Source organism: Geotrypetes seraphini, chromosome 4 (assembly GCF_902459505.1).
Source record: "Geotrypetes seraphini chromosome 4, aGeoSer1.1, whole genome shotgun sequence".
NCBI lineage: Eukaryota > Metazoa > Chordata > Amphibia > Gymnophiona > Dermophiidae > Geotrypetes > Geotrypetes seraphini.
Window position 1 is genome coordinate 263,309,576 of NC_047087.1, and position 22,566 is coordinate 263,332,141.

Below are 22,566 nucleotides of genomic sequence, written 5' to 3' on the forward strand. Positions count from 1 at the left end.
GCGCCTTCGCTGGCGCGCCGAACGGCCGCACGCCGTTTAGAGGCAGTCTTTTAAGATGTCCCGGCAAGTTTGTTTGGGGGGCGGAGCAAGCTCAGACGCCCAGCCCAGCAGTAAGCTAATTGAATTCGGGAGAGGCAGGAGGAGACGATGTCGGCGGGCCCTACTCAGGAGCAGGGCAGGCGGTCTCGGCGGGTGCGAGGTAGGGCAGCAGCCGCTGCAAAGAATGGCTCCACGCGCCGTTTAGAGGCAGTCTTTTAAGATGTCCCGGCAAGTTTGTTTGGGGGGCGGAGCAAGCTCAGACGCCCAGCCCAGCAGTAAGCTAATTGAATTCGGGAGAGGCAGGAGGAGACGATGTCGGCGGGCCCTACTCAGGAGCAGGGCAGGCGGTCTCGGCGGGTGCGAGGTAGGGCAGCAGCCGCTGCAAAGAATGGCTCCACGCGCCGTTTAGAGGCAGTCTTTTAAGATGTCCCGGCAAGTTTGTTTGGGGGGCGGAGCAAGCTCAGACGCCCAGCCCAGCAGTAAGCTAATTGAATTCGGGAGAGGCAGGAGGAGACGATGTCGGCGGGCCCTACTCAGGAGCAGGGCAGGCGGTCTCGGCGGGTGCGAGGTAGGGCAGCAGCCGCTGCAAAGAATGGCTCCACGCCATAGGTAGGGATATGACAATAACAAGGAGTAAAGGGAGAGTTCAGATCGTTGGTGGGAGGGGTGAGAGAAGTGGGAGAAGGGGGATTAGGGATTCTGTCCGTGGAATAAATGAGATTTGAGAAGTTTTCTGAAATCGAGGTAGGTAGGGGCCTCGAGCATAATTTGGGTTAGCCATAGGTTCTGTTTGGCCGCCTGGAAGGCGAAGGTTTTGTTGAAGAACCTTTTGAGGTGACATAGTTTTGGGGAGGGGAAGGCAAATAGATTGATTCTGCGGGAGTTCTCTTTGTTGAAGTTCAGGTTGAAATGAGGGATGAGGTAGCTCGGAGATAGGCCAAATAAAGTTTTGTAGCAAAAGCACGCAAACTTGAATAGGATTCTAGATTCAAAAGGTAGCCAGTGTAGTTTGTGGTAGAAAGGAGTGATGTGTTCCCATTTGTTCAAGCCAAATATAAGGTGGACGGCGGTGTTCTAGATCAGTTTCAGTCTTCTGATGGTTTTCTTCGTGGAGCTCAAGTAAATGATATTGCAGTAGTCAAGGATGCTGAGAATGGAGGATTGTACCAGAAGGCGGAATGAGGTGTCGTCGAAGTATTTTTTTATGGTGCGTAGTTTCCAGAGCACGGAGATGCATTTCCTGACTGTAACATCAGTATGTTTATCAAGGGATAGATGTTTGTCTTGGGTGACTCCCAGTACTTTTAAGGATTGTTCGAGGGGGAAAAACGTTCCTTTCACTTGTATTGTGGTGTCTTTGATTTTGTCGTTGGGGGTAGCCAGGAAAAATTTGGTTTTGTCAGGGTTAAATTTTAGTCTGTAGAATAGCATCCAGAGTTCTATCTGAGTGAGAGAGCTTGATGGTAAAAAAGACCAATGGTAAATAAGACCGATAATATTATAATATCTCTGTGTCACTCCATTGTGCATCCTTACCTTGAGTATTCCACGCAGTTCTGGTTGCTGTATCTCAGAAAAAGATATTGTGGAATTAAAAATGGTTCAAAGAAGAGTGACTAAAGTGATATAGGAGATGGAATGCCTCTCATATGAGGAAAGACTAAAGAGTTTGAGGCTCTTCAGCTTAGAAAACAGCAGCATAGGGAGAGATATGATTGAGGTCTACAAAATTCTGAGTGGTGTAGAATGAATAAAAATGAATCAATTTTTCACCCTTTCAAAAAGTACAAAAACCAGGGGACAGTCAATGAAATTACATGGGGTCAGGTCTAGGGGGTCTGGATTTTCCAGATGGAAAATCTGGTAACTCTAATGTTGGTGATCTATATGAGCTTTAGAGCCCATATACTGTATACCAGAATTTATCTTAAAATGTGACCTAAAAGGTTCAATATTTTAAGCAATGAGACCCTGTGCTACAATAGCACAACTTATCGTAAAACAACCCAGTGTAATGATAGCCCATGTTGATAACTTTCCCCTTAAATCTCTAGGACCAACTTGGGAAACATTGGTTTGTAAAATAGTAACACTTAGGGCCTGTTTTACAAAGCCGCACTAGCAGCTGCTGTGCGGTAATGGCCCCGAAGCACATAGAGATTTAAAGGGCTTCAGGGCTGTTGCCACACGGCTTTGTAAAACAAGCCCTTAAGCTTGTCAGAAGCACCAGTAAGTGGTATTTGCATGCATAAGTGCTAGGCACTATCCTATAACATGCAGCAAAGTTGTAGGGTTTAGGCACCTTTGGATCCTCTATGTCAGTGGTCTCAAACTCAAACCCTTTACGGGGCCACATTTTGGATCTGTAAGTACTTGGAGGGCCGCAGAAAAAATAGTTTATGTCATTAAAGAAATGACAATTTTGCATGAGGTAAAACTCTTTATAGTTTATAAAACTTTCCTTTAACAGTTAAAAGGAAAGATATATAAACTATAAAAAGTTTTACCTTATGCAAAATTGTCATTTCTTTAATAAGACATTAACTATTTTTTCTGCGGCCCTCACATTTAAAGTTTAATATCTTTTCTTTCTCAAAACTGGCACATTTCAATCACTATATTGAAAATAAAATCATTTTCCCTACCTTTGTTGTCTGGTGACTTTATTTTTCTGTGCTTTCAATTATTTTTCCAGGGCCTTCTTGTCCTTTGACTGTTTTTCTCTCTGTCTTCACTTTCTGCCTTGCATCCATCTTTGGCATTAACTTAATGTTCAATTTTTCTGCTTTCTATTCAAAATCTACGTTTCATGTCTTACCTTCCCTTCCTATCTCTCTCTTCTTCCGTCCTATTTCCATGGTCTGGCATCTCTTTCCTTCCTTTCTCTCCCTCCCTCCCTCCCTCCCTCCTTCCTTCCTTTCCCCTGGTCTGGCATCTGTCTCCTTCCGTTCCCCCATGCCCTGGCATCTCTCCCTCCCCCTCCATGGTCTGATATCTCCTTTCCTTCCCTTCCTCCCATGAACTTGGCTTCTCTTGTTCCTCTCCTCTCCCTTCTCCTTCCTTCCCTCTCTTTCTCCAATTGGGTGCAGCAGCAACAGAAGCAGCATTTCCCTTCCCCCCTTCTTGTGTAGGAGAGGCATTTCTCTTCCCCTTTCCCTCCCTCTCCCTTTCCCTGTACAGCAGCAGCAGCATTTCCCTAGGGTCCCCCTTTCCTATGTAGCAGAAGCATTTCTCTTTCCCCTCCCCTTCCATTCTCTTCCTTGTGGAGCAGCAGCGTGTCTGGCCGGCTCAGTCGAACGTTCTGTTCAAAGCCGCGGGTGGCGGCTTCTTGCGAGATCCGCGCCTGCGTTTGAAGCCTCTCTGATGTTGTGACGTCAGAGAGGCTTCCGATGCAGGAGTGGATAGCGCAAGGAACCGCCAACCTGCGGCTTTGAACGGAACGTTCGGCCAGACACGCTGCTGCTCCAAAATGCTGTGTTGATTGCGTCCAGACCGGGGGCTGCAAATAGCATCTGGAGAGCCACATGCGGCCCGTGGGCCGCGTGTTTGAGACCGCTGCTCTATGTAGAGGTCAGGGGTCCTCCACAGGGAATACCTCTGGGAAAAACTCATCTTCCTTCTTCCTTGGGGCCATGATCAACTGAGTCCAGATACAGCAGACTCTTAGCTAACTGACACTCTCAACCAACCAGAAAAAAATTGTTGGCATAAAAAAAAAATTGTCTCCCGCCTTCCTCAGAAAACGTCCAAAGTTGTGTTCCTTACCCAACACCCCCCTCCCTCCAGCCCCAGAGGCATCAGCAGCAGAGGAAAGGCTCTGCCGGGGCTGGCCAGAAGTTTCATGTATATCAGCGCTTCCTCTGCTCGTCAGATGCCACTAATGAGGGAGGGAGGGAGGGATTGTTAGGACCGACTCTACTGCTTCAGGAATGGAAGAAGGGAGGGAGGGGTTTGTCAGGACCGGCTCTGCTGCTTTGGGTAAGGGAGGGAGGGAAGGAGTGGGGGGGGAGAAGGGGAGGAGAGAAAATTGGAGAGAAGGGAGAGAGAAAGACGAGAAGAACAGATGCTGGACCTACAAGTGGGGGTGGGGGATGATAGAGTGAGGTGGGAAGGGGGACCAAACTATTTTTAAAGTAACTCTCAAGCATCCAGAAACTACAGTTATCTGACATCCAACAATCCCCATGGGTGCCGATTAGCTGAGACTCTTCTGTAGTTCCAAATCTTGGGAAATCTTGGCCTAAAGCAATTGGGTAGGGCAGCCATGGCAAGATGGCCACCTCCAATTGGGCTTGCTCAACTGGGGTTTTGAGGGATACCTGAGCTGTGAACAATATGACATGATGGCATGTACTTTGCCACAGGGTGTGCACAGGAGTGGGGCATACATATATGCCAATAGATTATAGAATACTATAATTTGTATGCCGATACTACAAATAGTATTTTCACAATAGCACAACAGTAACTTTTCACAAGGGATTCAAATCAATGACTTATTCCTCCAAAGATAGCAATACCTTCAGCTATCTTGGTATACCCTCATGCTTATATAGTATTATACCGTTCTAAAGGATCCTCAGCGGCACCACTTAGGGCTCGATTCACTCTCATTGCCCAAAGCTTTACGTGTCAAATCTTCATCGGGTCCTAACTTAACTTAAATATATCATTTTTATATATGTCATTTTTTACTTATGTTTTAATTTTATCTATTTGATCTACTTTTCAAAAAGCAACACTTAGCTTAGTGACTTGTGGTCTCTGGCCCAGGGATTGTCATACCGACATGTTTCGCTATTAGCTTTATCAAGGAACTTCCCCAGATATTCAATCGCCAGCAACCCGACCACTCTACCTAAAGAGATACTACAAATAGTGGCACAGACATTTACATCTGCCTTAGAACTGGTGTAAATGTCAGCACCTACCTCTAATGCAGGGATCTCAAAGTCCTCAAAGTCCCTCCAATCGGGTTTTCAGGATTTGCCCAATGAATATGCATTGAAAGCAGTGCATGCACATAGATCTCATGCATATTTATTGAGGAAATCCTGAAAACCCGACTGGATTGCATCCCTCAAGGAGGGACTTTGAGACCCCTGCTCTAATGCTTTATAAAGAAAAACACACTAATTCTCGCAGCTAGCTGCGTTCTTCATCAACGCACAAGGCAAGTGATCCAGGCACCTTATTACCCTCTTATTCTATGTACCTTGTTATAAAATTAACCTCCACATGTCTGAACACTGATAACAGTGCTTAGATGGTAAACTGTTCAGGGCTTCTGAATAAATTTGAATTATTATATAGCCCATGTATTCTCTTCCCCACAGGATGCATTTGAAATTCTGGCAGAAAACTATGAGTTCAATGCAAATAAAGGACCTTGTCTGGCCTTTAGGAGAGCAGCTTCTGTGCTGAAATCCCTCCAATTTACTATAACCAGCATAACTGATGTGCAAGGACTACCATGGATAGGAGATGAAATTGAAGATGTCATTGAGGTAATGCTATAGTGACTTCTTGCATTGCTTCTATAATGAACTGAGACAGAATGATTGAATTTGATACACCATATATTATTAGGAAAATGATGTGATAGAGAAAGTCTATGACACTTTTTTGACTCCATTATGCATGTTTCATTTTGACATTTTGGTGAAAGCACAGAGAACAAAAATATTGTAAAATAATATACAAATAATGATCTATTTCAACCTTGGGGGTAGTATTCAAATGGTGTTGGTCAGTGTTTTTTGTGGCCACCATTTGTTTTATGTTACTGGAATTGAATATTTAGTTACATGCAGTGGCTATCAAGTTTCAAGTTTATGGCTTGATATACCGACCATCACATGTATCTGGACGGTTAAGTGACATGGAGGAGCATTTTTGATAAGACTCCTAAGTCCAACTTTAGATATTTCCCACAAGCCATCCAAAGTCAGAGGTGGAGAATTGTTCATTTTTGAAATACAATACAATATAATAAATTTCTAGACCGCATAACCAGATAGTTCTATGCTGGGAGATGTCTAAGGGGGTGGTAGCAGGAGGAATTGGGCACTCCTCATGCCATGGCAATTCGGGGGGGGGGCCTTTGGGGGTTATGGCAGGAGGGAGTGGGCATCCCTCCTGCTGGTCAACATCGTGGGGGGACAGGTTCCCTACTGCGGCCACTAAATTGATCGTGGCAAGGAGATTCCCTTGCTGCAATTGGCTCAGCAGCCACGTCTATTTGAAATATTGACCAGCATTTTGCTGGCCTACATTTCAGATACCTAGGGCTGCCTAAGCTTGCCTAAGGGCACCTATGGATGAAATCACGTCCATGCCTAGTCTTGGGTAAGCTTAAGCGGCCCTTCGCACCTGCCTAGGCTCACAAAAGCACCTACAATGTAGGTGGCCTGCCTAGGGATTTTTTTTTTTTAACGTGTGTCCTGATTGGCTGGTTAGATAGCAGTAGGACACCTACCGCTGCCTACAATCAGGATGCTGTTTATAGAATTTGCCCTTTAGGGTCTGGGCCCCATCACCTTGCGTTCAAGCCCCCTCCAAAACTGTGGCACCGAATGAATGATTGGCAGGGATGCAATGAATGCAAAGTACAGTGGAACCTTGGTTTATGAGCATAATTCATTCCAGAAGCATGCTCGTAAACCAAAATACTCGTATATCAAAGCGAGTTTCCCCATAGGAAATAATGGAAACTTGCTTTGATATGCTCCCACCCCCTTGAGGCCAGCAGCGCTGCTCCCCCCACCGCTCACAAAGGGCCCCCCCTCTTGCCGCAAGAATCTCAGCGAGAAGGAGAATTAGAAGGCCTTGAACATACGCAGATGCATGCTCAAGGCCGGCAGAGGCAGGAAGATCTTCTAGCGGCACCGGCACATCCTGTGGGCTGCGTGCCGATGCCATACAGGGGGGTAAGTTCAAGTTATTCGGGCGGGGGGTGCCGGTTCGCGCGGGGGAGCCTTTGCGAGCGGGGAGAGCAATGCCGGTTATTGGGGGGGGGGGTGCTCGCAAATCGAGTCAACACTCGGTTTGTGAGACAAGTTTTGCAAGAATGTTTTGCTTGTCTTGCAAAACACTCGCAAACCGGGTTACTCGCAAACCGAGGTTTGACTGTATAAACTTCAAATAAACATTTACAACCTCAAATCCTTTAGCACATTTAAACATTATATTACTCCTTTATATTAAGTTCTACTAACTTAATTTGATCTCCTCTTGAAATTGGAACAAGTGAGGTGATTAAATTTGCAGATGACACTAAACTGTTCAAAGTTGTTAAAACGCAAAACATATGCAGATTGTGAAAAACTGCAGGTAAAGCATAGGAAATTGGAAGACTGGGCATCCAAAAGGCAGATGAAATTTAATGTGGACAAATGCAAAGTTATGCACATTGGGAAGAATTACCAGATGCTAGGGTCCAACTTGGGGGTTAGGGTCCAAGAAAACTATCTGGGTGTCATTGTAAACCATATGATAAGACCTTCTGCCCAATGTGTGGTGACATCCAAAAATGCAAAAAAGATGCTAAGAATTATTAAAAAAAGGGATGGTTAACAAGATTGAGAATGTTAGAATGCCTCTGTATTGCTCCATGATGTGACCTCACCTGGCGTATAGTGTTCAATTCTAGTTGCTTTATTTCAAGAAAGATATAGCATAAAAGGTTCAAAGAAGAGCGATCAAGATGATAAAGGGGTTGGAACTCCTCTCGTATGAGGAAAGACTAAAAAGATTAGGTCTCTTCAGCTTGGAAAAGAGACTGCTGAGGGGAGATATGATTGAAGTCTACAAAATCCTAAGTGGTGTAGAATGGATACAAGTGAATCAAATTTTTACTCTGTCAAAAATAATGAAGACTATGGAACACTCGAAGAAGGTACAGGAAAATACTTTTAAAATCAATAGGAAGCAATATTTTTTTTCACTCGGAGAATAGTTAAGCACTGGAAAGTGTTGCCAGATGTGGTAAGAACGGTTAACATAGCTGGTTTTAAGAAAGATTTGGCCAATTTCCTGGAGGACAAGTCCATAGTCTGTTATTGAGATAGACATGGGGGTAGCCACTATTGCCCTGGTTCAGCATCTTGGAATGTTGCTACCATTTGGGTTTTTGCCAAGTACTAGTGACCTGGATTAGCCACCATTAGGATGGGATACTGGGCTAAATGGGCCATTGGTCTGACCCAGTAAGGCTAGTCTTATGTTCTTTCACAGCCCTGGGTACACAGAAGCAGTTAGCTCTGCAGTCCAATCCAATACCATAGCTATAGCAGGTGCAGAGAGCAGAAGCAGCAGGAAGCAGGAAGAGACAAGCAACACAGCAATGCTAAAAAAAACCTCTGTGGAGATTCTAGTACTACTAATGAAGGATGAGAATTTAGAGCACTGTTGCACACCTGAATTAAATGACAGAATAGAATATGCTTTATAGGTTGCAATGATGAACTGATCTCATTTTCTGCTCTTTATTTAATGCTTTGAATAGAGTATTATCGAAGACGGAGAGAGCCCTAAAGTAGTCGGAGTTTTAAATGATGAAAAGTACAAGTCATTTAAAGTAAGTATATCGGTTTTGGTGTTACTTTTAATGTAAATCATATTTATTAAATTTCAAATACAAACAAAATAGTAAAAAAATCATTTCAAATACAACAAGAAGAAAACCAAAATTTACAGTTAATATATAATAAACATTATCACTAAAAGCAAATATACCCAATTCCCTCCCCTTTTCCCCCATTTTGGAACTGTAATTACACATTAAATAATATGCAACTGCGAGTGTGTGATGTTAATGTATCTAAATAAGGTTGCCAAATAGTAAAAAATTGTCCTCCCTGTCTAGTGTCCCATTTTGATAATTGCATACTTTCCATTGTTAAAACATGTAACATTCTAGAACGCCAATGACTATATGTTGGTCTTAAAGGTTCAATCCAAAGATAAAGTATGACTTTCAAACCTGATAAGATTGTTCTTTGAAGAAAGCCATTTAGGCCTCTTAGAATAGGACGCTTAACATTAAAAAAATCCAAAATATGTTATTACTATTACTATTAAATCCCGTTGTTTATTGGTTGTAGTTCTCTGTTTTATTTTTTGTTTCTTACTATTGCAATGCCAATCAATTCCCCACATTTGCTCAACTTTAGAAAAAACAACATTCCAAAATTGACGTATCAAAGGCCATGTCCAAAACATGTGAGATAAATTAAGTGTTACTTTTATTGTGTAGCAAATATGATCATTTTAACAAGTTGTGATTATAGAAGAACTGAAAAACAATTGACCAACCCAACTCATAATCTCCAAGGGCATTCAACTGTGGAGGTGGAAGGAGTTCATTGTATTTTTAATCTCTCAACAGGGAAATAATACTCCATGAAATTAAAGAATAATGATAAAATACTCCATGATGATTATGAACTATGACACTCATGGACATAGTGGTGAATACCTAAAGAACGGGTAATACTCAAAGGCATTTCACTGATAAAGCAGTGCTTTACATTACATTACATTAGAGATTTCTATTCCGCCATTACCTTGCGGTTCAAGGCAGATTACATATGAGTTATCAGGACATTTAGAAATAGACAATGACAAAATTATCAGCCGATGCCAAAATTACCGTGGGACGCCTGAGTGTGCCCTATGGTAAGGCAAGCTGCGGTAAGCATGCATTAGTGCTTACCGCACCTTAGTAAATAAAACTCAAAAGTCCGAACAACAGTGCTGTCGACAGGCACAAAAACTGCAAGTTATCAGCACATAATCCTTCCCTCTGTGAGAAATTCCCTAGCCCCTATTTGTACCTTTTGTCTCTTTTGATTGGATTGTAAGCTCTATCGAGTAGGGATTGTCTCTTACATGTTTAATATACAGTGCTACATACGTCTGGCAGCACTATGGAAATAATAAATAGTAGTAGTATAATCTGTAGTTAACACCAAGGGTAGATGTGAATCGCTTGTTCACTTTTTCTGAAAATACTAGGACTAGGGGATATGCAATGAAGCTACTAAACAGTAGATTGAAAACATACCAGCGAAAATATTTCTTCACACAACATGTAATTAAACTCTGGAATTCGTTGTTGGAGAATGTGGTGAAATCAGTTAGCTTAGCGGGGTTTTAAAAATGATTTGGATAATTTCCTAAAAGATAAGTCCATAGGCCATTATTCGAATGACTTGGGGAAATCCACTGCTTATTCCTAGATTAAGCAGCATAAAATCTGTTTTACTACTTGGGATCTAGCTAGGTGCTTGGGACCTGGGTTGGCCACTGTTGGAAACAGGATACTGGGCTTGATGGACCTTCAGTCTCTCCCAGTATGGCAGTTCTTATGTTCTTAAAACAATTTACAAATAGGCGCTGTATAGATGTTAAAAATCATAATAGATGAGGCGGATCCTTGGGATACACCTGAGGGAAGGGAAAACCACCATGATAAATTATGTCTACCAGATCTGAGTCTGCTCAGTAGAAATAATTCAAACCAGCTGTACACTATGCCAGAAATTCCCCTCTCTTTCAAATGTAATACTGCAATTTTATGACTGACAGTATTGAAAGCTTCTGCTATATTCAACAAGATAAGAATGTATGGATTCCTGGAATCAAAGCCTTGTCTGATAACATCAAAACTTGTTTAGAGTTTCCATTCCATGATGTGTGTGAAATTCAAACGGACAATCCAGAACATTACGAGAATCAATGAGGTCAATATTCAAATGGGTTTAAAAAGAACCGTGGTGGACATATCATAAATTATACAGACTTCAATCTTTGGAACTTCTTATGATGTATACCATTCCAAGTTCCAGTCTTGTATATTGTTGTAATCATCTATGTCCACCACCCCCTACCAATTAAACATCTTTTTAAATTAATTTAAATACTGTTATATTAATCACATTAAATAATTGTAATTACTTGATTTATTGGATTCACTACTGTTATAAATGCTAGTTTTAAGTACTTGTAAATTATTGAAAAATAACATGTCTGAAAATACTAAATGGAATTTAAATTTTAATACCTATTCAATTTCCCATGCTATAAATATTTAAAAATCTAAAGTGCAAAAAGTGCATATATATAAAATCTAAATAATTAATTAATTAATTAATTAATTAAAGTAAATTTGATAATTGTGAACAGAACAAAATATATAAATTTGAAAGTTTAAAGTGCAAAAGTGCATATATATGAAGTCCAAATAGTTAAATAAATTAATTTGAATTAAATTTGATAAATATAAACAAAACTAAAAAGATTCCGAAACCATGCTTATATTTAAATCCTTATTGAAGATTGTGAAAAATAAATTATGAACTGTATAACTAATATTTATTGAAAAGGCAACACTTAGCTTGTTGTATGGTGGAGCCGGCCATATACTCAATTAGGATTATAATTTAATTTCAATTATACTTTGTTCCTTTATATTTTGATTTAGGTTATTCAAATTAGAAGCTATAGTGGCTTTCAATTTTATTTTATTTTGAATGATGTAGGTTTAATGATGTAATTATCCCATATACCTAATAGGTTATCTTCCCTTTATCTGTTTGGTTACTTTTACAGGGTTGATATATAGTTAAGGCCTTACTATCTAATATCTTTTAAACTATTTCGGTTTCTGCCAGGTATTTGTGACCTGGATTGGTCACTGTTGGAAACAGGATACTGGGCCAGATGGACTATCGGTCTGACACAGTATGGCTATTCTTAAGTTCTATTTGGCTTGAAATTAAAACACATCCCTATGTTTAGCTACTTTCTGGGCTGTGATATTCCATGGCATGCCTTTTTAAGACACCACTGGACACTAAAAAGTCCATCACATTATTTGGTTCATAGACAAAATCGCGCGAGACAACGGCACGCTGACAACTGAGCGCAAGGTTGACGGCGCGCCAAAGAAAAGCACTATTTTAAAGGGTTCTGACGGGGGATGTTGGTGGGGAACCCCCCCTATTTTACTTAACAGACATCGCGCTGGCGTTGTGGGGGGGGCTTGGGGGGTTGTAACCCCCCTCATTATACATGAAACCAAACTTTTTGCCTGTTTTTTAGGGAAAAAGTTCAGTTTTAAGTATAATGTGTGGGGGGGGTTACAACCCCCCAAACCCCCCCACAACGCTAGCGCAATGTGTGTTAAGTAAAGTGGGGGTTCCCCCCCCACCCCCCGTCGGAGCCCTTTAAAATAGTGCTTCTCTTCGGCGCGCCGTCAACCTTGCGCTCAGTTGTCAGCGCGCCGTTGTCTCGCGCGATTTAGTCCCGTCACCCGTTGTTTTTTTTCCTGAGTGAGGGACTGTTTTACTTATATTGTCTATTGACTGTTTTTCCAAAATTGTAATCCATTATAGTTGAAATACATGTTAGCTTCTTTAACTGGTGATTTAATACCTCTACTAACGGGTTTAGATTTTATACGTGTTGTTCTAAATGTCCTTAAGCAGATGTTTGGCCTAATTACCATTGTGATTACCAAAGCACTGCTATTACTGTTCCTACTTATAAACAGTGATTTTGAAACTAACTAAAATGCATCATCTAGCTTAATTAAGAGGCAATATGACCACTTAAGGATAATAACTTATAGCCAGTCTAAAACATCTAGTTATTGAATTAAAATAAAGCTATGTCTCTCTTTTTCAGTTATAAATTTATAGTATTTTATCAATCTAGAGATGCTGCCTTTTGCTCACAGAGTAAAAGTTTGAAACAAAACATACATACCTTTTACTAAAGTGTGATTAAACTCTGGGCTCCTTTTACAAAGCCACGCTAGGGCTTTAACGCGCAGGCGGTAGATTTCCAGCTAGCGCGCGCTAATCCGGTGCGTGCGTGCGATATAACCGCTAGCGCGGCTTTGTGAAAGGACCCCTATGTTTTAATGTGCAGTTTTAACAGTTTAATTACAGTACAGTATCACGTCGTTCACTAAATTGCAATAAATGAGTGCCACAGTCAAGTGAATGCACCCCAAGCTCCAAATGAATATCAGCATCTAGGTCTAATATCTTTACTGTAAAGTGACCAGTTTACAAAATGGAAGATTATTTTTATGAGGGCACCTAGGCAGTCAAGGTGCATAAGAATAGCCATGTTGCACCCATTTCCACAGTCCTGCCCCCATCAAATTTATGTATTTATTTGATTTTTTTTTTTTTTTAGCCTGTCCTCCCAAAGAAACTCAGAATGGGTTACAAATCAGGTACACAAGGATTTTCCCTATCTGTCCCGGCAGGCTCACAGTCTATCTAATGTACTTGGGGCAGTGGAGGATTAAGTGACTTGCCCAGGGTCACAAGGAACATCATGTGGTTTGAACCCAATACCTCAGGGTGTGTCCTGTTTCCTGATAGTGATCCCCTTCCCTCAAATCCCCACACCCAATCTCTCCTGGGAATTTCTTGGGGGGTGGCATAGATAGTGAAGTAGTGGTGGGTGGCTGGCATCTTCCTCCATTGCTGCCCAGGTCAGTGCTTGATCCTAAAATGTAATGAATGACCCCTAGTGGTAGTTTCATGGTACTACCATTAGGTGTCATCCTTCCATATTTGGAGTTGCAATCAAGGGGTGTCACATTTGTGTGAGGATTAGATTTGCAATTGGGAGAGATCAGAGGATGGAGGGCCTTATGGGGAGAAGATGGCTGCAATTAGGGAAGGGGAACTGTGGACCAGTAGCACTGCCTCAGCCAGCTGACAGTGTCTCATGTAACACAATTCCTCTGTTCTAACAGACTTCCCTCTTCATTTACTGCATGGTATTTGTACTTACTGCATGATAACATTTGGGTTAACTGTGCGGTAAGTGCAAAATTTACTGCAGTTTTATATCTGGATACCTCAGGCAATCTTATAAACACTGACCTGAAGGTGAACAATATTCTTCTACATACTTGTCACTTATAAAATTACCGTATCCCCTTTCTTACCCTGAAATGTATAAGGATGGTGGTGCAAGATAGAGAATTATTAGATAGAAAAGAGCACCATATGTAATAACCTTTCCCAAATTATTCAGTCGCACGCAGTAAGCTTGTGGTGATTTATGCCAGAGATTTTAGTGGATATAATAATAATAATAATAACAGTTTATATACCGCAATACCGTTAAGTGCTATGCGGTTTACAAAAGATTATTGGAGTACAAGTTGAGTTGACGTACAAGTTGAATTAACTTAAGGGATGTGGGGAACAATGGGGAGAAAGGGCAAGGGAGGGGAAAGAGGGAATGGGTTAACTGTCTAGGTATTTCAGGAATAGGTGGGTTTTGAGGCGTTTCCTGAATACCTCATAAGTGGTGGGCAATAGGAGCTGTTCTAGGTCTTTACCCCATAGAGCAGCCTGATGTGAGAGAAGATGCTCATGGTGTTTTTTTAGTTTGCATCCTCTAACTGGGGGAGAAACGAAGTGCGAGTGGGAACTTCTCTTGTGTTTGTTGGCTGAGAAGGAGAATAGGTCAGTGATGTATTTAGGGGTTAGACCATAGAAAACTTTAAAACAGAGGCAGGCGAACTTAAACTTTACACGAGCTTCCATCGGCAACCAGTGTAGCTGTTTGAAGTATGGCGTCACGTGATCGAACTTCTTTAGACCGAAGATTAGTCTGACCGCAGTGTTTTGCATTAGTTGTAATCGTTGCATATTATTTTGGGGGATTGCTAAGTAGACGATGTTACAGTAGTCGAGTTGACTTAATACGAGGGATTGTACCAAGATTCTGAAGGCAGAGTTATCAAAGTATGCTTTAATGGATTTAAGTTTCCAGAGGGTGAAAAAACTCTTTTTGATTAGGGAGTCCACCTGATCTTTCATGGTGAGGCATTGGTCCAGAGTTACACCAGTATTTTAATGGTGGGCTGTATGGGGTATGGGATTAATTTAAATTATTATTTTTTACTTTTGCAATTTATACATTATACAAAGCAAAAATGAACTTGACATAGAAAAGGAAACTTAAAGCCTTAAAAAGTAGTCTGACATACAGATATCTGAACAGTTAATACCGCAAAGTTCCTCTGTTAACCCGTCACATAGAAAAGAAGTAGAGACAAAAGGAAAATGGCTGAGTACAAAAGAGACAGTTTCAAAGAAATTAGGGCAGCATAGATGTGAACAAAATTGCAAAATCAGTCTCCCAATAATGCTGGGCAATACACAAGATACAAAAGGGACATCTCCAGAAATTATAGTACTAAAACAATCAAGAAATACCAGTAACTGATTAGGTAATATGGCATTCATTTTGATTTCTTTTGTAGCACAATTAATTATTTATCCTTGTCTTCTACCCTTCTGTAACATTAAGGAGATCCCCTACAATATTTTAAAACCAATCATGATTGTTTTCTAAAATGTATTAGAAGGTTGTGCTAATAGATAAGGATCTAACTATTTGTAAAAAGAAAATTAAAAGCTAGCATATTTCTTCAGAGAAACATATACAATGTTATCTGTACAGAAGCCAATACAGTACTCCCCCGATATTTGTAGGGGTTCCGTTCCAGGAACCCCTGCGAATATCAAAAAACTGTGAATATGGTTTTTCACCTGGGGAGGCAGGATAGGGCAGCTGGAGCGCTGGCGAGTGAAGGAAATCACACGCAGTATGCTCCGACTGCTTCTTCCTGCACTAAAGTCAGGCTTCACCAATCAGGAGCTGCTTTGACATGCAGCTCCTGATTGGTGAAGCCCGACTTTAGCACAGGAAGTCCCGGTCAGAGAATACCGCGAATGACCGGGACCGCCAACCGCGAATGACCGGGGGAATACTGTAACATATTTTACTGATTTTGAGTCTAGAGTTTTCCATAGACAGAAGAGGAGAAAAGTCTCAGTAATTCAAGTTTTATATCTCAAGTGAGAGGTAATTATATTACATGTTTTCTCAAATACTTAACTTTAATGACATACCCTGTATATAAAATAAAACCCTCCCCTCATGCACCACTCACCCTCTTACCAACCATGCACATGCACCTCCAGATGTGTGCATATATATATATGTTCCTAGACACACTGCTTTTTCCAGTACATACAGCCCCATCACCTCATTATATTTATACTGTGCCTCCAACATACACACAGTCACAACACAGAGGCGTACTTTGTCACTAGGCACGTCCCCATCCCACAAAGCCTCCAAGCTCCCCAAACACTTGCCACCCTTCACACATGTACCTTTCCACACCCCCACCCACATTCAGTCTTCCACCTATACATATTCACTGAATCATAGACACATCCACATCCCCCCTACAAACCTATCTACATGCCCTGTGTCAGTACCATAAAGGAACTATCCTGCTCCCCTCTCACATATACAGACATTCTGATATCAAAACATGACCTATTTCATTTATTAATAAACCATATTCCCAGGAATCAGAATAAGCCTGCTCAAAACAGTGTATACAATATCATTAAAATCAATTAAGGTTAAAAACAAGCCAAAACTAACCAACCAACCAACCAACCAAAAATCTGGTTATGTGACACTGAATATTGGTGGCTAGCTAACTCAGTGGGGTTTTGCTGGGTGGGAGCCTCTCTTGCCCACTGAAATCTCTTTGAGTACTGGGCCCTTACAGTTCTAGAAATAGAAATACGATGGCAGATAAAGGCCAAATGGCTCATTCAGTTTGCCCATCCACTATCTTCTCTTCTCCCTATGAGATCCCATGTACCTATCCCACGCTTTCTTGAATTCAGACACAATTTTTGTCTTCACCACCTCTACTGGGAGCCTATTCCATACATTTACCACCCTTTCTGTAAAGAAGTATTTTCTTAGATAATTCCTGAGCCTATCACCTTTTAACTTCATCCTATGCCCTCTCATTCCAGAGCTTCCTTTCAAATGAAAGAAACTCACCTCATGCACATTGATGCCATTTAGGTATTTAAACGTCTCTATCATATCTCCCCTCTCCCGTCTTTCTTCCAAAGTATACATAATGAGATTTTTAAGTTTGTCCCCATACACCTTATGACAAAGACCACTGACCATTTTAGTAGTCTTCCTCTGGACTGACTCCATCCTGTTTATATCTTTTTTGAAGGTGTGGTCTCCAGAATTGTACACAATATTCTAAATGAGGTCTCCAGAGTCTTATACAGGGGCATCAATACCTCTCCCTTTGCACCCTAGCATCCTTCCAGCTTTTGCCATCACCTTTTTGACCTGTTTGGCACCTTAAGATCATCATATACTATCACTCCCAAGTCCCGCTCCTCTTTTGTTCACAAAAATTCTACACCCCCTTTACTGTACTATTCCCATGGGTTTTTACAGCCCAAATGCATGATCTTGCATTTCTTAGCATTAAATCTTACCTGCCAAATTTCAGACCATTCTTCAAGCTTCACTAGGCCCTTCCTCATGTTATTCACACCATCAGGGGTGTCTGCTCTATTGCAGATTTTGATATCATCCACAAATCTTACCTGACAGCCCTTCAGCAATATCACTTACAAAAATGTTTAAAAGAACAGGCCCAAGAACTGAACCTTGAGGTATGCCACTTGTAACATCCCTTTCCTCAGAGAGATCTCCATTGACCACTACCCTCTGTTGCCTTCCTCTCAACCAGTTCCTGACCAAGTCTGTCAGTTTGAGGTCCATCCTGAGGGCACCCAGTTTATTTATTAGATGCCTGTGTGGAACACTCTCAAAGGCTTTGCTAAGATCTAAATACACCAAATCTATCCAATTCTCTGGTCACCCAGTCAAAGAAATTGATCAGATCTGTCTAGCAAGACCTGTGGTGTAGTGGCCAGAGCTATAGCCTCAACACCCTGAGGTTGTGGCCCTGGAACATTAGACAGACTGTGAGCCCACCAGGACAGTTAGGGAAAATGCTTGAAATACCTGTATGTAAACTACTTTGAATGTAGTTGTAAAACTACAAAAAGGTGGTATACAAGTCCCAATCCCTTTCCCTCTAGTGAATCCATGTTGCCTCAGGTCCTGTAATTTTGATAACAGCATAATGAAATGATCAAATAGAAGCATAAATACAATCAATAAGGTAAACTTAGAGAAGGCAAATTGAATTCTAGAAATAGAAGTAACAATATCAGCTTGACTGGCTAAGAACTTGGTGGCAAACTTTGACTTGGATTTTCAATGCTGGTGGTTGGATATTTCCAGCACTGAAAATTCTGAATCAACATAGACTTTGGGAGGTAGCTGGTTGCCTCCCGTGGTCTTTAAATTGGGCACATAAGAAAAAGAGAACCCCCCCCCACACACACACACAATTCATTAAAAACATTTCAAGGAATGCTTGTTATATTACATACTGTTAAATGAAAGAAAAAGCCCTCAGACCAGAACAACAGACATTGTACTGTAGGCTCATTTGTAATTAATTTTAGTCTCAATAATCATTAATAGACCATTTACTCACTTTGGGGGTCTTTTACAAAGGCGCGCTAGCCGATTTAGCGCGTGCTAAATGCTAATGCGCCCATTATATTCTATGGACCCGTTAGCATTTAGTGCACGCTGAATCAGCTAGCACGCCTTAGTCAAAGAGGGGGTTACTTATTTGCAAAATTCTAGAATGATTAACTTTGTATTTCACTGTAAATTCATTTTTCAAAATTACGCTTGATCAGGTCAATTTATTCGTTACTGTTTCCAGAGGCATTGAACATCTTAAAACATTCACTTGTTATTCAGCAAATTGATTACTGTAACTCCCTCTATGCAGAATTACGCTAAAAGGATATACACAGACTGTAGTTAAGGATACTTCATAAGGGTACTTCATAATCTTCGTAAATTTGATCATATATCCTCATTTATGAAAAATGCCCATTGGCTTCCTGTAAAATACCGCATTGTATATAAAATACTTTTAATTACATTTAAGGTACTGATGACAGATGAGCCACCGTATCTATCACGTTTACTGGTAGAAATTTAAGATCTATGAATAAGAACTTGCTTATAATTCTATCACACAGAGATAGTTCATGAACATATCAGAGAAGCAATCTTCTCTGTCAATGTCCCAAAGTATTGGAATTCTATACCAACATAGAAACATGATGGCAGATAAAGGCCAAATGGCCCATCTAGTCTGTCCATCCGCAGTAACCATTATCTCTTTCTCACTCCGAGAGATCCCACGTGCCTATCCCAGGCCCTCTTGAATTCAGACACAATCTCTGTCTCCACCACCTGTTCTGTGAGATTTCTGCATGTATTTACCACTTTTTCTGTAAAAAAGTATGTCCTCAGATTACTCTGGAGCCTATCACCTCTGTATCACCTCTTAACTTCATCCTATGCCCTCTCATTGCAGAGTTTCGTTTCAAATGAAAGAGACTCTACTCATGCGCATTTACATCATGTAGGAATTTAAATGTCTCCATCATATCTCCCCTCTCCCGCCTTTCCTCCAAAGTATACAGATTGAGATCTTTAAGTCTGTCCTCATATGCTATATGCCACTTAAATCAATAACTTCTACAGATAAGTTTAAAGAGAACCTGAAAACATATTTATTTTCTGATGAATATTCTCGGATCTAACGGGCAGCGCAGGTGATATAATGGAAAACAGGAGAAAGTCCCTAATGTTACTCCCCCTCCCCCCAAACTTTTCTATCATTTTTGTAGTTCCATCCCCTGAACTAGAGAATGACACGGGGAAAAAATCTGTCCCCGTCACTGCACCGTCCCCGGCCCACCATCCTCTGCACCGCCCCGTCACCGCCATTCCCTTCACCGCCCCGTCACCGTCACCGCCATCCCTTTCACCGCCCCGTCACCGTCACCGCCACTGCCATCCCATTCACCACCCCGTCACAGTCCCCATAGCATCTGTATAAGCCTCAGTACTGCGAAACACCATGAAGACAGAAGAGAGTCCTGCCACTACTACTACTGCACTGAGAATCTGTTTCAGTGCCTCTACCCTGTAATAAAAACAGAACATTAAATAAATCAAATGACTTGTCCTCCCTTGCAATGACGTGTCCCCCATGTTCATCTATAGCTCGAATCAAGTCAATTGTGCACACTAAAAATGCAGGAGGATCTGGAACGTGAGCGCAGGCAGGCAGTGATACAAAAACAGCAGACACCCGACCGATTGCAGCGTTCCGCCATCTCCCTTCCTCCACCTCACCTTAGATGTAGAGTATGCCGGCTTTCTTTTTTGCCCAGCCGCACGCGCGGCTGCTCATTTGTTCAATATTCTCATCTGATGCAACCGGAAACAGGAAGTTGCAAGAGAGGAGAAGATTGAACAACTCGAGCAGCCGCACTTGCAGCTGGGTGAAAAAGAAAGCCAGCATACTTTATATCAGTGTTTTTCAACCTTTTTACACCCTTGGACCGGCAGAAATAAAAGAATTATTTTGTGGACCGGCAAACTACTAGGACTAAAATTTTAAAACCGTGTTTCCGCCCCATCTCCACAAGCTCAGTCACCTCAGTAACTATAGAAAAATAGACAAATATAGTGCAAAATATAGACAGCAGATATAAATTCTCAAAACTGACACATTTTGATCACTAAATTGAAAATAAAATCATTTTTCCTACCTTTGCTGTCTGGTGATTGATTTCATGAGTCTCTGGTTGTGTTTCCTTCTGTCTGTGTATCTTTTCTTTCTTTCTGCACTCAGGCCCAAGAATTGTCCCTTTCTATTCCCTCCCTCTTTCCTTCCTATGTCCTTAGTGCCCCCGGTGCCTCCTTCCCATGTCTTTAGTGCCCCCGGTGCCTCCTTCCCATGTCTTTAGTGCCCCCAGTGCCTCCTTCCCATGTCCTTAGTGCCCCTTCCTGTCTTTAGTGCCCCTAGTGCCTCCTTCCCAAGTCCTTAGTGCCCCTTCCTGTCTTTAGTGCCCCCAGTGCCTCCTTCCCATGTCTTTAGTGCCCCAGTGCCTCCTTCCCATGTCCTTAGTGCCCCTTCCTGTCTTTAGTGCCCCCAGTGCCTCCTTCCCATGTCCTTAGTGCCCCTTTCTGTCTTTAGTGCCCCTAGTGCCTCTTTCCCATGTCTTTAGTGCCCCCGGTGCCTCCTTCCCATGTCTTTAGTGCCCCCAGTGCCTCCTTCCCATGTCCTTAGTGCCCCTTCCTGTCTTTAGTGCCCCCAGTGCCTCCTTCCCAAGTCCTTAGTGCCCCTTCCTGTCTTTAGTGCCCCCAGTGCCTCCTTCCCATGTCTTTAGTGCCCCAGTGCCTCCTTCCCATGTGCTTAGTGCCCCTTCCTGTCTTTAGTGCCCCCAGTGCCTCCTTCCCATGTCCTTAGTGCCTCTTTCTGTCTTTAGTGCCCCTAGTGCCTCCTTCCCATGTCTTTAGTGCCCCTAGTGCCTCCTTTCTATGTCCCTCTCACTGCCTTCCCTCTGGCCTCGGTCTGGGTTTACAAAGAATTTCTTTTGAGGAATGGTGTCTATTGTAATAAAACCCTATGGGGCTTGGGTCACTATAGGGTTTCTGGGTTTCTGCTCATTGAGCAAAAGTTTAAATAAATCAGTATCTAAGCTGGCTATCAACTACTGCCTGACTAGATTGCATTACACCAAAGTTGGCCATCTTCAGCATGCTTTTTTTTGTGTGTATATATGCATATACATACACTCTCTAAAGAAAATATTCTAGCTCACAATGACTAGGCATTTGACAATGCATCCGGTCGCTGTCCATCTATTTTATGCCACATTCCAATGGCTACACTAAATAAACTAGCTTCTCTGCACTTAAGTAGTAGAATGACTAAACTTTCTCACGATCTTCGCACAGCTCTCACGAACGTAGTAGGAGAGGCTGACGCCCAGAGGCATCTGCAGGGGCAGCCAATGAGGCCACCCAAAGCGAGGCTGAATCTCAAGTGAGCAACCCCCAGCCGCACAAAAATAACCCGCTCTGAGGCTTAAAGGTGGAAGTTCTCGAGTTTCCGACGTCCCAAAACTAGCCGGTGCAAGCCCTGCCCTCCCCCCCCCAAGCCGGCTCCTACTCCCAGGGAGGCTTGGCGCCGGAAGTCTTCTTTCCGACTCAATTCTGAAGTCGGGGAAGGACATTCTGGGCCAGCCAGCAGCGATTGGCTGGCCCAGAACGTCCTCTCAGACGTCAGAATTGACGTCGGAAAGACTTCCTGTCGGCTTTAGCGACGAACTGAGAGCAGGGAAAAAGAGAGGCTTTTTTTTTCCACGCGGACCAGCAGAAATTCAACCGGTGCTCTTCATCAAAGGTGAGGTGGAGGGAGGGAGGGAGATGGCCGGGTGGGGACCGCGCAATCCTTGGTTGCCTCACTGCGGAGACAAGTCCATTCACCGCTCCACGGGGCGGTGAATGGCCTTGTCCCCATCCCCGCAGAGGCCACTATTTTTTCTTCCCCATTTCGGCGGGTTACCCGCGGCTAAACGCGGCTAGCCGCGGGTAACCGCCACCGTGTCATTCTCTACCCTGAACCTTAATCTATGTTTTATGTTGAGTTTTATCTTTTAAAATTGAATTTTTATTAAATCTGTATTA

The 22,566-nt window shown here is 42.2% G+C and overlaps 1 protein-coding gene across 3 annotated transcripts in view; it reads left to right on the forward strand.

The window, feature by feature from the left end:
- The window catches only part of DNTT (DNA nucleotidylexotransferase), a 286,754-nt gene that overhangs the window by 45,303 nt on the left and 218,885 nt on the right, over window positions 1-22,566 (forward strand). For all 3 annotated transcript variants that reach the window (XM_033942402.1, XM_033942401.1, XM_033942400.1), the window contains 2 exons: window positions 5,376-5,546; window positions 8,546-8,617. In XM_033942402.1, coding sequence (XP_033798293.1) covers window positions 5,376-5,546; window positions 8,546-8,617 — 243 coding nt within the window. The remainder of the gene's footprint in view (window positions 1-5,375; window positions 5,547-8,545; window positions 8,618-22,566) is intronic.